The sequence below is a fragment of the Dendropsophus ebraccatus genome, chromosome 6 (assembly GCF_027789765.1).
Source record: "Dendropsophus ebraccatus isolate aDenEbr1 chromosome 6, aDenEbr1.pat, whole genome shotgun sequence".
In the NCBI taxonomy this organism is placed as follows: domain Eukaryota; kingdom Metazoa; phylum Chordata; class Amphibia; order Anura; family Hylidae; genus Dendropsophus; species Dendropsophus ebraccatus.
The window spans coordinates 126,356,391-126,374,114 of record NC_091459.1 but is presented as its reverse complement, the minus strand read 5'-3'; the positions used below and the strand labels follow the sequence as shown (position 1 = coordinate 126,374,114).

The window sequence follows — 17,724 nt, the reverse complement described above, 5'->3', positions numbered from 1 at the left end:
ATGTCCTAATATGGACACTGTACTGTACATTATTCTATAGGTCAGTCCGAACACAACCATATGCAGATTTACACAGATTCTGTAATGTTATATATATTTTTTTATTAAATCCTTTTTTTTTTGCAATTAGTTATTAATAAAATGGGCCTATTGTGACTCTTATTTTTAGTTTTTCACCTACAGGGCTGTATGGGGTATCATTTTTTGCACCATTGTCTCTAGTTTTTATAAATACCATATTTGTGTAGCTCAGATGTTTTGATCACTCTTTTTATAAAAAATTTATATATGTGTAATGTAACAAAAAATTAGCAATTCTGGCGCTTTTTTCCCACCCTTCATTTATGCTGTTTGCTGATGGCGATTGTTATATTTTAATAGATCAAACAATTACGCACGCTATGTTATATAATATGTTTATTTATTATCATATGTTTTGTGTATATAATGGGATAGGGGTATTTTTAAAAACACACATATATATATTTATTATTATATTTATTTATTTTTAGTCCCTGAGGGACTTTTACATGCAATCTTTAGATTGCAAACACTGATCATTACTATGCCTAATGGTGCGTTTACACAGACAGATTTATCTGACAGATCTTGGAAACCAAAACCAGGAATAGACTATAAACAGGGAACAAGTCATAAAGGAAAGACTGAGATCTATTCTCTTTTCAAATCCATGCCTGTGTTTGGCTTCCAAAAACTGTCAGAAATCTTTCTGTGTAAACGCACCATAAGGCTATGTTCACACTACATATATGTCCGGCCGCATATTTTCGCGGCTGGACATATACGTGTTAAACTCCGGCCAGGGATTTACGTAAGTTGCGGCCGGCTAAGTACGGTCCGCGAACTTACGCCCGTAGTCTACTTACGCTTCCCGAGCGCCCTACGTAGCGATCTGACAGCGGTCTTTTACTTGGAAATCTTCGCCTAGCCCCGGACACCCCACAGAACCTTTTGGATCGGCAAAGAAAAGTGCAAAAATGAAGAAATCACCACTACGTACGGGACCGCATGTTACGCTACGGGCGTAAGTTACAGCATTTTTGTCCTCAAACAATGGTCTGGTTAATTTTTTACGGTGCCGTGTACGATCCGGGCGTAAGTTCTTACGTAGTGTGAACTGTGCAGCCGTAGATCGTATACTTTCCATTGTACGCAAACTACGTAAATCTCCGGCCGCTTATTCACGGAACGTGCTACGCCCGGAGACTTACGTAGTGTGAACATAGCCTGATGGTGCGTTAACACAGGCAGATTTATCTGACAGATTTTTGAAGCCAAAGCCAGGAACAGACTGTAAACAGGGAACGGGTCATAAAGGAAATATTGAGATTTCTCCTCTTTTCAAATCCATTCCTGGTTTTGGCTTCCAGAATCTGTCAGAAATATCTGCCTGTGTAAACACACCATAAGGGTCCATTTACACAGAAAGATTATCTGACACATTATCTGCCAAAGATTTGAAGCCAAAGCCAGAAACAGACTATAAACAGAGATCAGGTCATACAGGAAAGCCTGAGATTTCTCCTCTTTTCAAATCCATTCCTGGCTTTGGCTTCAAATCTTTGGCAGATAATCTGTCAGATAATCTTTCTGTGTAAACGGACCCTTAGGCATAGCATTGATCAGTGTTTTAGGTGCTCTGCTGATTGAGCCTGCCTGTGGCCCAATCGTTATGTGGCAGGAGTTGCTCCTGTCACTTACACTTAAACAGCATGATTGCGGCATTTAGGGGGTTAATGACAGGCTGCAGTTACTGACTGTAGCCGGCCCCCACCAGCTATGAAGTGCACTCCGCTCTGGAGCACACTTCATAGCACATCAACAACTCAGGACGTATGGGTACGCCCAGGGTTGTCTGGTGGCAGGCGGCCAGGTCCTAGGTCATCTAGGGGTTAAGGGGGAGCTACACTGCGAAAAGGGAGCACATGGTGTTTTTTTTTTTATTTATTGTATTTATCTACTAAAGTTGAGACTACAGTGGAGGCATCTACTGACTGGGGACCATCTACTAAAGGGGGTACTATAATGGGGCCATGTACTGACATACTAAAGAGGGGGCTATACTGTGGCCAACTAAAGGGGACTACACTGGGGGCCATATATTGACTGGGGGTCATCTACTAAATGGAGGACTACACTGGGGGCTATGGACTAAAAGGGAACTACATAGGGGACCTACACAGAGGGCCATCTACTATATAGAAAATGCACAGAGGGTGCACTGATACAGGGGAGCTCAGTGCTCTAGGATCCCTCTAGTCCCCCCCCCCCCCCCCCCCCCCCCCCCCCCCCCCCGTTAGGCATCTCCACTTATATTAAGAATTCTTCCAAGTATTCGCTCCTTTCTTTGCTTTGCACATTCTTGGCACTCTCTCAAGTTCATGAGGCGGTCGCCTGGAATGGTTTGCAACAGTCTTGAAGGAATTCCCAGAGGTGCTGCTTTTCCTTCACTCTGTGGTTCAACTCAATCTTGGTTGGGTTTAGATTGGGTGAAAATTTCACAAATTTACTCGTAACAAGGCCTATCTGTTAACCAAGAACCATTCCAGGTGACCCCCTCATAAAGCTGATAAAGAAGAGAATGCCAAGAGTGTGCAAAGCTGCCATTCTAAGACAAAAGGGTGAAAAGTTGTGCCTAAACTGTACAATTACAAACTGTATATTTAATATACAATCATTTAAATTCTTCTCCACAGTTGTACAACGCGTTTCCATCCCTGATGCGCTGGATTCCAGGAAGTCACAAAACTGTTAAACAAAACCGGGCTGAATTTCATTCATTTATTAAAGAGGTCTTCACTAAACAAAGGGATCGACTGAACGTCAATGACCAGCGGAATCTTATAGATTGTTTTCTGGTCAAACAGAAAGAGGTAAGGTAATGAGACATTAAGACATTAGTCAAAAGTGGTCGTCTGGGCAGGATGGAGAGGGTTAATTTCTTAGCAGAGATGGAGTGAGAGAGATCTAGCCTCCTGGACAATCAAGCTTTATGTTAATTAAGTGAGATGAGTTAGAACATTGCCTTAAAGTAGAAGTCCGACGAAAATTTTTATTGAAGTATTGTATTGCTCCCAAAATTATACAAATCCCCAATATACACTTATTACTGTAAATGTTTTTTTAAAGTGTTTTTTTCCCTGCACTTACTACTGCATCAATTCTTCACTTCCTGGATAACATGGTGATGTCACTTCCTGGATAACATGGTGATGTCACTTCCTGGATAAAATGGTGATGTCACGACCCGACTCCCAGAGCTGTGCTGGCTGTGGCTAGAGATGAGGGAATCGGTTCAGCCGGTATGGGATCCGGGTCGGATTTTCCCAAAAGTCTGAGTCCAGTCGGATTTTTGGAAGTCCACTCCAAAATGTATTTATTTTTTTCTTGCAGGAAGTGTTCCGGGCAGGAAAAGCGCTTTCCCATGATGCCCGGAACACATCCAATCAGCAGGGATGTTGCACTAGCCCACCCCCTGTGTCACGTCGGTATAGCTATAAGAGGAGCGGCCTCCATGTTCACTACTGCTGCTCCTGTACTGGCCTCAAATGACTATTGCTGGACCTCCACTGGCCTCCAATGACTACTGCTGCTCCTTCACTGCATTTATGACCTTTTTCCTGCATAGACCCTGTAATGGTGAATTTCCTGCATAGACCCTGTAATGGTGAGTTTCCTGCATAGACCCTGTAATGGTGAGTTTCCTGCATAGACCCTGTAATGGTGAGTTTCCTGCATAGACCCTGTAATGGTGAGTTTCCTGCATAGACCCTGTAATGGTGAATTTCCTGCATAGACCCTGTAATGGTGAATTTCCTGCATAGACCCTGTAATGGTGAGTTTCCTGCATAGATCCTGTAATGGTGAATATTGAAGTCTAAAAAAAAAAAATGACTTTGAGATATTGAAAAGATAATGATGTTACTGACATGTAGAGCCCTAAATACAGCCAAATACACTACCCCCATATCATATAGATGCTTTAAACTATGAAATCTGAAGAAATCTGAAATTCGGTCGGAACGAACTTTTAAAAAAATCCGGAAGTCTGGTCGGAACGAACTTTTGAAAAGTTCGCTCATCTCTAGCTTTGGCTGCTGGAGAGGATGATGGCGGGGGGATGCTCAGTGTCTCTCCAGTGCCCTGTGTCCCTCAGTGTCCCCCTGCCATCATCCTCTCCAGCAGCCACAGTCCGAACAGCTCTGGGGGTCAGGTCGTGACAACACCATGTTATCCAGGAAGTGACATCACCATGTTATCCAGGAAGTGAAGCCTTGATGCAGTAGTACGTGCAGGGAAAAAAGCACTTTTTAAGCATTTCCTGTAATAAGTGCGTCAGTCACGGGTCCCCCCATGAGGTGGTGAAGTTTTAACCTCTTATGTTTAATAAAGGATCGTTTTAACATTTCTTCTGGAGTGCTGGATTCCCCCATATTTTGGATTATATTGGTTGAAGTAGTATCCCTTTAATATTTCTTTATAACAGTTATAATTTATAGCCCCTAGAGGCCATCCCAGAGACCATGAAACTGTTTTCACTGGGAGCTTCATGGCATGGGTTTTCATGACTATACAGCTGTATGCAAGTTTAACATGACCAAACACATGTGCCAGATGGTGTAATATGTTATGGATGAAACTTCTCTATCTGACAAACACCTCCTCTGAGTTTCTGCAGACTAGTATGCCAGGAAAACATGACCTGCTTGACTGCAACTATAAAGTTTGGTGGAGGAGGGATAATGGTATGAGGTGGTTTTTAGCGGTTGGCTCAGGCTCCATAGAGCCCTATTACACGGAGCGATAATCGACTGAATTGGCCGATTTGGCCGATTGTCGTTCTGTGTAATAGAGACACTGATCACTGATGACAACAATCATCGGCTGATCATTGGTTTAGGTTTGGACCTAAAATCGTTGGGTGCCAACCACACATTGCTACGTGAGCAGCTGATGATTGACCAAACACCAGATACCTTATCTCTCCCTGTCTTCTCTTCTGTGTTCGGCAGCTTCATGGTCCCAGAGTGTCAGCTGACAGGCCGTTCAGCCAATCACAGCCTGTGTAATAGGACCCTTAGTTTCCATTAACTGAGATCTTTGGCTGCCATTGGCCAGACCAGATGCGACCAATAAAAAGTTATATTGAGAAATTATTTGGCAAGGAATTTTGGATCTAAAAACAACCTAAAAAGTTTTCCAATATCCTCGCTCTTTTGTTTGCATATGTGTCCATAGGTTTCCCTAATAAATACTGTATTCTATATTTTGCACGTTTCAGGAGGAACCAAATCCTGAGTTATATTTCCATGATGAAAACCTCACATCTCTTGTGTTGGACTTGTTCACTGCTGGAATAGAGACGACTGCTACCACACTGAGATGGGGCCTTCTATTAATGATGAAGTATCCTGACATACAAAGTAAGGAGATATTACTAGATTTTACTATGGTTTGTTATCAATAAGATAGGCCCTGGAATGGTGTGGGGGGGGGGGGGAGCTGGTTCAGAGCATGGTGGGTGTCGTGTGATACTGAACAAGAAGCCAGGAGTGTGACCTCAAACAAAGCTGTGAGCCTGAGCAAAGGCTTAGGGTAGTATTACACGGCCTGATAGGGGCCCAATAATAACTGTAAACGAGTGCCGATCTGCTAGATCGGCGCTTGTTTACTGCGCCCATTACACGGCCCAATAATCGTTTAACAAGGACTGCATGGACATCGTTACCGATGTCCTTGCAGCCCTTGCTTAAACTGCATACATTACCAATCCATGGTCCAGGGCTCCTCCTGTGCTCTGCTTCTCCCCGGGTCCAGCGCTGCAGCTTCAGGGCAGCCTGTCTTAGCTGACAGGCCACTCAGCCAATCACTGGCTGCGGCGGTTCCGGCCAGTGATTAGCTGAGCGGCCTGTCAGCTCAGAAGCTGCAGAGCGGGACATGGGGAGAAGCAGAGCGCAGAAGGAGCCCTGGACCAAGGATAGGTAATGTATGCACTTTGCAAATTGTCAGCCGCCGGCCGCGCACCACTATTCCACCCGACAATTATAGGTCCCGACCTATATCAATAATCAGCCATTGATCGATGTCATCTGCTGATCGTTGTGTTTATTACACTGAACGATAATAGGCCGGATAGGGACGTGGAAGCCCCATAAAAGAGTTTTTCCCAGCCCGATATGATGTATCAATATCATGCTGTGTGGATGATATTGACGGCCACCATTGTAAAATAATGGCCTTTATTTTAAAAGCAATTGATGTTATTGTGCATAAAAAGACGTTGTGTGAACATAAGACTGTGTTCCTATAATAAAGTTTCTTTATTTAGTTTGATGGGAACCCTTGTCTGGTGTACATCCTGTAAAAGACTTCCAGTACTTGTGTATAGGACACTCTAGCCAGAAATAAAAAGGGGTACTGACATCAGCTAAAAACAAAACAAAAAACATGCTGAACAAGCATATAACATTGCTTACATGTCTGTCCCGCTTCTAAAACCACCAAAAATCCATTTGTTTTGGGGTCTTAGTTCTGTATTTTCTGGCTGTACTTCCTAGCTGAGCAGTTGTTCAAGACTACTTGTTCCCAGAATGCATTGCTTTCTATCAGCTCTTCATCACAGTCTTTATCACAACCCTGCATACTCTCCTCCCACAGAACTTCTACCAGTTCATCTGCAGACTATTGTAAGGTGAGGTTGCAGCACCTGATGAATTGACTCCCTGTCTGTCCTTTCTGTAGCATCATTCACTATAAGGCTATGTTCACACTACGTACGTCTCCGGACGTAGCGCGTTCCGTGAATAAGCAGCCGGAGACCTACGTAGTTTGCGTACAATGGAAAGTATACGATGTACGGCGGCACAGTTCACACTACGTAAAAACTTACGCAAAGATCGTACGCTGCACCGTAAAAAAAGAACCATACCATTGTTTGAGGACGAAAATGCTGTAACTTATGCCCGTAGTGTATCATGCGGTTCCGTACGTAGTGGTGATTTCTTCATTTTTCTAGCTTTTTGTGCCGATCCAAAAGGTTCTGTGGGGTGTCCGGGGCTAGGCGAAGATTTCCAAGTAAAAGACCGCTGTCAGATCGCTACTTAGGGCGCTCGGGAAGCGTAAGTAGACTTCGGGCGTAAGTTCGCGCTCCGTACGTAGCCAGCCACAAGTAGCGTAAATCCCCGGCCGGAGTTTACCGCGTAAATGTCCGGCCGCGAAAATATGCGGCCGGACATATACGCAGTGTGAACATAGCCTAAGGCAGCATGCTGTAATCACTCCTCAGGTGGTAATGTAGGCTGGAAGGGCTGTTCAGAGTCAGAAATGGTGACATCATTCAGGGGCGGGGCTAGAGCTCAGAGACAAGATGCAGCCTCCTGTGACATCAGAGGCTGATGCCGTGTCTACACTATATTAGTAAGTTATATGTTTTGGGGATTATTGTTTTATTTAAATACAATTTTCTATGGCACCCTGTGAAGCCAAATCTATCTCCCTCCCACTACACTTTCTTCATTAAAACTCAGATAGAGTTGACTGAATTCCCAGCTAAAGCGTCCTGTACACAAGAATAGGAAAATCTCCTCCAGACAGAAAGACAACAGCACAGAAAGTTTGCACTAAAAGAAGGAAAACACAGAAAGGCAGTAATAATTATAATTTTATTTATTTATGTTTATATGGCATCAACATTGTTCATAGCACTTTACAATTCTGAGGGCACAGATACAGAAAAGAAAACTGCTAAATTACGCAACAAGTGAATACAAGTGAATGACTTGATGGACATGTGTCCTTCTTCAACTGTATTAACTATGAAACTTACCAGAGCTTACAATCTAAAATATTTAAAGGGGTATTCCACTCAATGCCCTGTTGTACTCACTGTGTCTCCCCTGAGAGTTTTGACACTATTCTTGCATTTCCTCATGCAGAAGAGACTCCAACTCCCAGCATGCACCACACCTCCTATGTTCCCCCCCCCCCCCTCCTCCATCCTGTCATAATTGTTCCCTCTCTCCCTAATCCATTGCTGTTTACCTTTACCGTCCTGTGTGTTTGCAGTGGGCTGGGTTAGCAGCAGTAAATATTTACACAACCCAGCCCAAAACAGAGACAGAGGACATGTGACCTTGTCTTGTAAACAAGACAGAAGTCTCAGTGTAACAGCATTTTTGTGCCGACATGGGGTGAGACACCTAAAGAAGATCAAAAATGATGCAGAGGCCGTAATAACATCCAATTGCATATATATTTAACTTTTTAGGTACTATCAAATATTGCTAAGAATTTTTTTAGTGGCATACCCCTTTAATTACCAATATATTTTATTCATTACACAATCCCTCTAAGGTGATCAAAGGAATTAAAATACACCTGTGGTAATAATGATGTGGGTCGTAGTAGGGGGTCTAGGGGGATTACTTATTTGTCTTCTCAGTATTGGAATTTTAGAAATATTATAGTCATGTCTGATTTTAGCTAAGTCTTTAAGACATTAAGTGTAATTTATATTTTAACAACAGAACATGTTCAAAAAGAAATTGAAGCAGTCATTGGTTCAGCTGAGCCCCAGGTGGTGCACCGCCAACACATGCCATACACCGACGCTGTTATCCATGAGGTTCAGAGATTCGCCAACATACTGCCATCCAATCTGCCACATATGACTGCTCAAGATGTCACCCTGAAGGGCTTCTTCATACCAAAGGTAAGTGGTACAAGAAACTAGCCTTGACTACAGTACAGACCAACAAAAAGAAAGGATGCGCATGTAGATAAAATATACAATTTATTAGATATGCAGTAAAAGGTAACAAGATATAATTTACAATAGGTAATTCTCCGATATCAAAAAAGCATGAGTATTATGTCAGTACGTCTTGTCGTGTCGTGTCTAGGAATCATCTATGTACTACTCACAGATCTCGATTCCACCATTCAAAACACCTCCAAGGTACGCTGACTACTCAAAAAGAACCGTGACAATTCACGAAAACCAATAAAGAAGTTGCTCCTATTCAACCAAAACCATAATTCATCAGTAGAGGTCAGGAGGTCATTCGACCATCAAGTCCCTTTAAACCAATAATGCCCAACGCGTTTCAGTAACACAGTACGTTACGTCATCAGGGGCCGTAGGGTGCGGGTAGGTCAGTATAGGTCAGGGTACATAGGTTAAGTCACAAACGTCACATTCTATTTAGAGGCTATTTATGCCATAAAGTGATGTGACCAGACAATGATGCGTTGCCACATACTGTACTCACTGTGTCCCCTTAGTGCGACCCTCAGGAGGATGTCCCACCTGTCAAGTTTGTACACGTGGACACTGTATAATGTAGAGGGGGGGCGGTATAAGCATATACAGGCATAAACAAATGTACCATATCGTATGTGTGTTGCCATTACTTACTGAATCCCCTGTTAGGGTCTATCATGGGGCAAGGCAGTATGTGCCGGCGTATGTGAGCGTGTTACCTAAGGTAAAAACCATACACCAAAATAAGATATGCACAGTAGGGTCCTTAGTTTGTAAAAAACTCAAGGAGAGGCCAGGGCCTATTACTTATAGTTTGTGTGCATTCCGGAGAAAAGTCCCTGACATCTGCGTTGGCAGAGTGCCGGGAGTGCCGCCGTAAGCTAGAATTTGTAGCCGCCGCGCGGCCCGGCGCGTCTGACGTCACAGACATCATGGACGCGCGCCAAAACTCGGTCACGCCCCCTGCACGCCCCGGGGGTGTGTTCGGCCTCTGAATGTGATCGAGAGAGCCGCGGCTCCGGCACTGGGAGCTGTCCATGGTGCTGTAATGTCCTGTTCAGTGAAGTGTGAACCGCACTGAATCTAATTAGCGGGGTAATGTGTGTTCTATTGAAAACTGGTACATGAGCGCAGCTGATACTGTTGGACAATGTAGATGTGGTCCAGAGGTAGTCAATTATAGTTACAGCGGGGTGGAACAGACTGCATTAATTGTGGGTTTCCATGAGTGGCATATATAGTGTATATATGTCAGGGAGATGAATACTACGGTTATGTAGCTGGATAAAACGTAAATTCATAGGCTATACAGGATCATAACAAGGTTGTGGGGGGGGGGGAGGGCCTAATTAATGCCCTAGTTTATCCCTCCTCTTAGTCCCTATGCCTAGGTGGGGTGGTCGTCCTAATAAGGGCGGTCCCACTCAGGATCCTAAAGCTGTTAAGCCCTAGTTCACCACTACACACCAGCTGGTTCCTAACTTGGATAGGTCAACTAAGACCTTCCCTCACTACCTATCACTGACCTATCCAAGTTAGGAACCAGCAGGTGTGTAGTGGTGAACTAGGGCTTAACAGCTTTAGGATCCTGAGTGGGACCGCCCTTATTAGGACGACCACCCCACCTAGGCATAGGGACTAAGAGGAGGGATAAACTAGGGCATTAATTAGGCCCTCCCCCCCCCCCCCCACAACCTTGTTATGATCCTGTATAGCCTATGAATTTGCGTTTTATCCAGCTACATAACCGTAGTATTCATCTCCCTGACATATATACACTATATATGCCACTCATGGAAACCCACAATTAATGCAGTCTGTTCCACCCCGCTGTAACTATAATTGACTACCTCTGGACCACATCTACATTGTCCAACAGTATCAGCTGCGCTCATGTACCAGTTTTCAATAGAACACACATTACCCCGCTAATTAGATTCAGTGCGGTTCACACTTCACTGAACAGGACATTACAGCACCATGGACAGCTCCCAGTGCCGGAGCCGCGGCTCTCTCGATCACATTCAGAGGCCGAACACACCCCCGGGGCGTGCAGGGGGCGTGACCGAGTTTTGGCGCGCGTCCATGATGTCTGTGACGTCAGACGCGCCGGGCCGCGCGGCGGCTACAAATTCTAGCTTACGGCGGCACTCCCGGCACTCTGCCAACGCAGATGTCAGGGACTTTTCTCCGGAATGCACACAAACTATAAGTAATAGGCCCTGGCCTCTCCTTGAGTTTTTTACAAACTAAGGACCCTACTGTGCATATCTTATTTTGGTGTATGGTTTTTACCTTAGGTAACACGCTCACATACGCCGGCACATACTGCCTTGCCCCATGATAGACCCTAACAGGGGATTCAGTAAGTAATGGCAACACACATACGATATGGTACATTTGTTTATGCCTGTATATGCTTATACCGCCCCCCCTCTACATTATACAGTGTCCACGTGTACAAACTTGACAGGTGGGACATCCTCCTGAGGGTCGCACTAAGGGGACACAGTGAGTACAGTATGTGGCAACGCATCATTGTCTGGTCACATCACTTTATGGCATAAATAGCCTCTAAATAGAATGTGACGTTTGTGACTTAACCTATGTACCCTGACCTATACTGACCTACCCGCACCCTACGGCCCCTGATGACGTAACGTACTGTGTTACTGAAACGCGTTGGGCATTATTGGTTTAAAGGGACTTGATGGTCGAATGACCTCCTGACCTCTACTGATGAATTATGGTTTTGGTTGAATAGGAGCAACTTCTTTATTGGTTTTCGTGAATTGTCACGGTTCTTTTTGAGTAGTCAGCGTACCTTGGAGGTGTTTTGAATGGTGGAATCGAGATCTGTGAGTAGTACATAGATGATTCCTAGACACGACACGACAAGACGTACTGACATAATACTCATGCTTTTTTGATATCGGAGAATTACCTATTGTAAATTATATCTTGTTACCTTTTACTGCATATCTAATAAATTGTATATTTTATCTACATGCGCATCCTTTCTTTTTGTTAGTTTATAGACGCAAGGATATTGTCAATTTTTTGGCGTTTGTACCATTATTTACACTACTTGTGATATACTACAGTACAGACCAAAAGTTTGGACACACCTTCTCATTCAAAGAGTTTTCTATATTTTCATGTCTATGAAAATTGTAGATTCACAGTGAAGGCATCAAAACTATGAATTACCATATGTGGAATTATACAGTATATTTAACAAAAAAATGTGAAACAATATTCTAGGTTCTTCAAAGTTTTTTTGATCAATGCTTTGCACACTCTTGACATTCTCTTGATGAATGGTCTTCCAACAGTCTTGAAGGAATTCCCAGAGATGCTTAACACTTGTTGGCCCTTTTGCCTTCACTCTACGGTCCAGTTCACCCCAAACCATCTCAATTGGGTTTAAGTCTGGTGACTATGAAAGCCAGGTCATCTGGTGTAGCACCCCATCACTCTCCTTCTTGGTCAAATAGCCTTTACCTAGCCTAGAGGCGTATTTGGGGTCATTGTCCTGTTAAAAAATAAATGATGGTCCAACTAGACGCAAACCAGATGGAATAGCATGCCGCTACAATCTGCAATTTTCACAGTCATGAAAATACAGAAAACTCTTTGATTGAGAAGGTGTGTCCAAACTTTTGGTCTGTACTGTACATCTGGGGTGACTATTCCTTTCAAGTCAGGATATTCCAGCAATTAGATTTTTGTCTGCAGTGGAGCAAAGTGCAGTTAAGCTAAAATACTCCATCAATCTTTGCTCTGCCATCTAGGGGAACCTTGAGTAGCTAACTAAACCCGGTTGTGCAATTCAAATGGACCGCGATTTTCGACTATTCGACTGAATATCGAACCCCATTAAAGTCTACGAGAGAAAAATGCTTGTTTCTTGGAAACCTAAATTCACCAAGCCATGCAACGTTTTGGCTGTTCTTCAGCCGAAAGTGATAATAGCAATTTATGGACAAACTCCAAGTGTGATCAGGTGTCTCCAATAGTGAAACAAAGTTAATTATACAGTGTCAATATCATTAAAAACATAATTACCAGCCCAGTCCCCAAACGGTGATGGCGTCCTGCATTATGTAACACCGGTCTGTACACACTGCTAAGCTAAGCTAGCTAGCTAAGGATGCGGATCACGTCACTACATTCGCGCAAGCGCAGTATAAGCAGACCTTAGGTGGAAGCCATTTTTGAAAAGGGCAAATAAGCCTAAAAAATTTAATATATAGTACCACCAATAATATGAGGACAAATGGGTACCAGTGTTACCAGAGGAGTCTCAAAAAGTAAGTTATTCTCATTATTTTGTGAGTCTAAAGTCACTACTTGCGCTGTGAAAACTGACTCTTAGTAAGTGAACAATAACGCGCTGTGGAAATGGACTCAACACACTATAAAGGGATAAGTGAAACAATAGTGACTGGGCTCAATCTGGGGCATTGGCTCAGTGATCAATCAATACCCAAAGGGCATCTACAATCACTTTGCTGCTGCAGAGCACCTCATCCACACCGACACCAATAGCAGCAAATGCCCACAACATAATCGTGGGACAACCGCGGCAAAAGTGTTACTCAACCATGGTCACCATTCAGACACAGAGAGAAACTACTACCCAAATCAGAGCTATTAGAGCCTCTCCGCATCACTCCCCTGGTGTGTCCGATCGGGTTTTGATCGGTGACCATGGTTGAGTAACACTTTTGCCGCGGTTGTCCCACGACTATGTTGTGGGCATTTGCTGCTATTGGTGTCGGTGTGGATGAGGTGCTCTGCAGCAGCAAAGTGATTGTCAATGCCCTTTGGGTATTGATTGATCATTGAGCCAATGCCCCAGATAGAGCCCAGTCACCATTAATTCGCTTATCCCTCCATAGTGTGTTGAGTCCATTTCCACAGCGCGTTATTGTTTACTTACTAAGAGTCCATTTCCATGGCGCAAGTAGTGACTTTAGACTCACAAAATAATGAGAGTTTAAAGTCTGCTTTTGGCACTAATCACTTATGCTTGAGAAAGACTGATGAACAGTCAAAACGCTGCATGGCTTGGTAAATAAAGTAACTACGTTTTTGACACTATTTTGGATGCTGTCTCTACGTCATTTGATTGAGGATTTCATATGGATGTTGATCCAGTCTGGTGAGGTGTGCATCTTACCTGACTCACATCTATTTGAGTGCTGTTGGAACATTTGATTTGTGGAAACCTAAATTTGACCACTTGGAGGTCACCAAGTCCTCAATGACACCTAAGAAAATGATGCAACGCCTATTCACAAAAAAAACTGTAGGAATATACTGTGCTATGTATTGTAGTAGCCCTAAGAAGGGTTTTCAGGGTCTTTCCTGCCTAGAATCTGTTAAATTGTGTCTCCCTGCTCCAGCTTCTCTCCCTAACTACCTTCAAGATGGCATCTAATGACGAGCAGGAAAAGCCAAGTTCTTATACTCTGGAGGTCACATGAGTAAGCCAAGCAATGAATGTAGACGCTGTTCTCCCGATGCCAGCATGCTCCTAGGGCCTGTATAGTTATTGGTCCAAAAAGCGCTAGGGAAGGTGGGAGGGGAAATTAATTTTTACAGCGTTTTCAGTCGGATGCTTAATCGAAAATTTGTATTTCGAGTATTTGATCGAATAGCTACTTGATCGAGTACTACTCGCTCATCTCTAATGGGTACCAGACACTGCACTTTGTTCCCTTATGGCCACTGGGGAAATACTGAGCAAGCTTATGGGTACAATGTGTTTATATGCAGGGGCTGTCAACTAGACACAACCAGAAACTTTGATCCTAGTTAACCATCTAGTTGACATGGTCAATAAGAAATGCGTCAGAAAGGCAGCTGGATGGGAGGGGTCCTCTGATACCTGATCACAGGGTGCAACTGAAAGTATAAGACCTGTCATAATTAAACTTCTATTATGCGTGTATATTCAAATTCCTTTGGGGGACCAAATATGTAAGTAATAAAAAAATAATAATTAAAAAAACAAAATCAAGATACCTCCTGTTCCCATATATCACAGAAAAAAATAATGGGTATTAAAATCCCTCAAATTGACCAACTATTAAAATATGTTATTTATCCCATATGGTGAACGCCAGATCACAGTACACCAGATGTAAAGACCCCATTACACAAAATGATTATTGTCCGTATTTGGCCGATTATCGGCCATTACGGACTAAATCACCTCATGTAACAAAAGGCAATGATCAGCCGACATGTACAATGTCGGCTGCTCGTTGTCTTTTAACGTCTTTCAGCATGTTGAAAGACAACCATAGCAACAATCTGCTGCCGTCACTCTGTGTGATAAGAGCGGCAGCAGCAGATCGCCGCCAACTCCCATAGGTTGCCCCCATCCCCCTCCCACACACTTACCCGCTTACTGTTGGCGCATGTACTAGCGGTCAGCGCTCGATTGCTCCCTCTGATCGCCCAGTATAATAGGGGCTTAAGAACAACCTGTGTGACTCAATTCACACATAAGTACCTCTCATATAGTACCACTCCATAAGTTTGAGTTGTGTCTGTCATATCGCCACCACTAACCTGCATTTCAGGCATGTTCCAATACCGTTGGTCACCTAGGGGTCAGTGGTCTGTGTATATTAGGAGATGCACAGAGTGATCACCTATTCCAGTGCAATCTAAGTGGTGCAGCATGGGTAGAGTTGCTTGTTGCAAGAGACGTGCTGACGTCATAACTATGGAAGCCTAAGAGGGTTGTACTTGCATCTTGACCAGGAGTACTTACTATTAGCATACTTAACCTATTGGCATGTACAGGTGATCCATTTTCTTAAGCTGCAATTACATTTGGCAACAAGTAGGAGAGGTGGCACTATTGGCAAATTAAGGTCCCCATATCACTTATGGACTGCCACACAGTGGCTACCCACCAGTCCTAGATTAAAGGCTACATTGTTTCTTCGGGGACTTTCTTAGATAACTTGGTTTCCAACATAGGACACTTATTTTCATGTCCATGTAAATGCCAACATTACTATTGGCTTCCGCTCCTGAATGGTGCAACTAATTATATAATATGGACCTAAAATGCCAGATAAATATCATATATATTTATTATTGTCTCAAAACAAGTGGATATTTGAGAAGAGGTAGAAAAATCCTTCTCAGGTCCCTAACAAATGTATAGAAATGGGTATAAGGTGACTGTTAAAACAAATGATAGAGGCTTCAAGGGCCTTGACCATTTGCCCAGATATGGTACCCAGATATAATGGTGGCCTCTCCTGAAGACTTTCCATCTTGTGCTGGGTTTTAGTAAGAATAATTCCTGAATTCACAAAATCTTTGCAGGGGACCCAGATAATTCCATCCTTGACATCTGTCCTACGAGACACCAAATATTTCAAGAACCCCGACAAGTTTTACCCTCAACATTTTCTGGATTCTGATGGAAATTTTGTCAAAAATGAGGCCTTTTTACCATTTTCTGCTGGTGAGTAACATCAAACGAATGGGCAAGGTGCCACCAGTTGCTATGATGAACTAATACTGATACGTTCTCTCCATTCTCGTTTCTGTAGGGAAGAGAATTTGTGCTGGAGAGAACTTGGCAAAGATGGAGCTTTTCCTCTTCTTTACAAAGCTGCTGCAGAACTTCACATTCAAGGCTCCTCTTGGGGCAAAACTGGACCTCACCTCTGCCGTTGGCTTAACTTCAACCCCACAGAAGCATCAGATCTGTGCTATTCCTTGCAATTAATGGACAGCTTTCCTATTGTTTGCCCAATGTGTATATATATGTATATATATATATATATATATTTCTTTTATAGCTTTGTTTGTAAGACCGGTAATGGTTCAGTAGACTGCATAACCATAATTTTCTGGATCCTAACAATGGCTTTTACTACACTGATACCCCCAGGACTTATGGTAGGGCAAAATAGATTGACCAGTCTATTCTAACCAAGTGACCAATGTCAGAAGCAGTAATACAAATGGCTGCTCACCCCGGGATGAAAGGAACCATTACTAGTGATTTGCAGGATGGTTCAACTGGAATCAAACAGAGTAACATGACAATGTTATCTAATGTAAAACAAGCTGAGGTCATGAGGGCCTGAGAACTCAATATGCAAAGACTTACAATAAAAAATTACATCCCAATACCAAATTCTGTATGGAAAGAACATGAAACATGAAGTCAACAGAATTTCAGACTAAGGGTACGTGACGCTTTATTCTAGAAACAGCACCCCTTCTATACTAAGTTTGGGAGTGCTTTTTGCAAACTACTGTAGTTTCATTGATGTGAATGGAGTTGAATTGTAATACCACACGAAACCTGAGGACAGGGGTGGTGCTGTAGTTGCAAAAAAAAAGTAGCTGTGTTTTTCTCATCCTGGATAGACCAACACAAAAGGAAAGCATGGATAAACGTTTGTATAAACAAAGCCACTGCTTCCCAACAAATTATACCACAAAAATGATATCAGGAATTCTCCATGATATTCATTATGTATATAACTAAAAATAAACAATGTTAGCAATTCACAATAAGCCTGTCCACTTACTGAGTGCTATTAGAGAGACATATGAGCTTACACTCTACAGGAGAGATATCCCTGCTCATAAGAGCTTACACTCTACAGGAAAGATGTCCCTGCTCATAAGAGCTTACACTCTACAGGAGAGAGGAACCTGCCCATAAGAGCCTACACTCTACAGGAGAGAGGACCCTGCCCATAAGAGCTTACACTCTACAGGAAAGATGTCCCTGCTCATAAGAGCTTACACTCTACAGGAGAGAGGAACCTGCCCATAAGAGCCTACACTCTACAGGAGAGGGGACCCTGCTCATAAGAGCTTACACTCTACAGGAGAGATGTCCCTGATCATAAGAGCTTACACTCTACAGGAGAGAGGGGACCCTGCCT

At 43.2% G+C, this 17,724-nt stretch overlaps 1 protein-coding gene across 1 annotated transcript in view; it reads left to right on the top strand.

Annotated features, from left to right (window-relative positions):
* LOC138796019 (cytochrome P450 2K6-like) overlaps positions 1-17,347 on the top strand; it is a 35,014-nt gene extending 17,667 nt beyond the window's left edge. Inside the window, exons 6-10 of the mRNA XM_069975890.1 lie at positions 2,718-2,894; positions 5,303-5,444; positions 8,547-8,731; positions 16,139-16,280; positions 16,369-17,347. Of these exons, the coding sequence (XP_069831991.1) occupies positions 2,718-2,894; positions 5,303-5,444; positions 8,547-8,731; positions 16,139-16,280; positions 16,369-16,547 (825 nt within the window). The 3' untranslated portion in view covers positions 16,548-17,347. The remainder of the gene's footprint in view (positions 1-2,717; positions 2,895-5,302; positions 5,445-8,546; positions 8,732-16,138; positions 16,281-16,368) is intronic.
* The last annotated feature ends 377 nt before the right edge of the window (positions 17,348-17,724 follow it).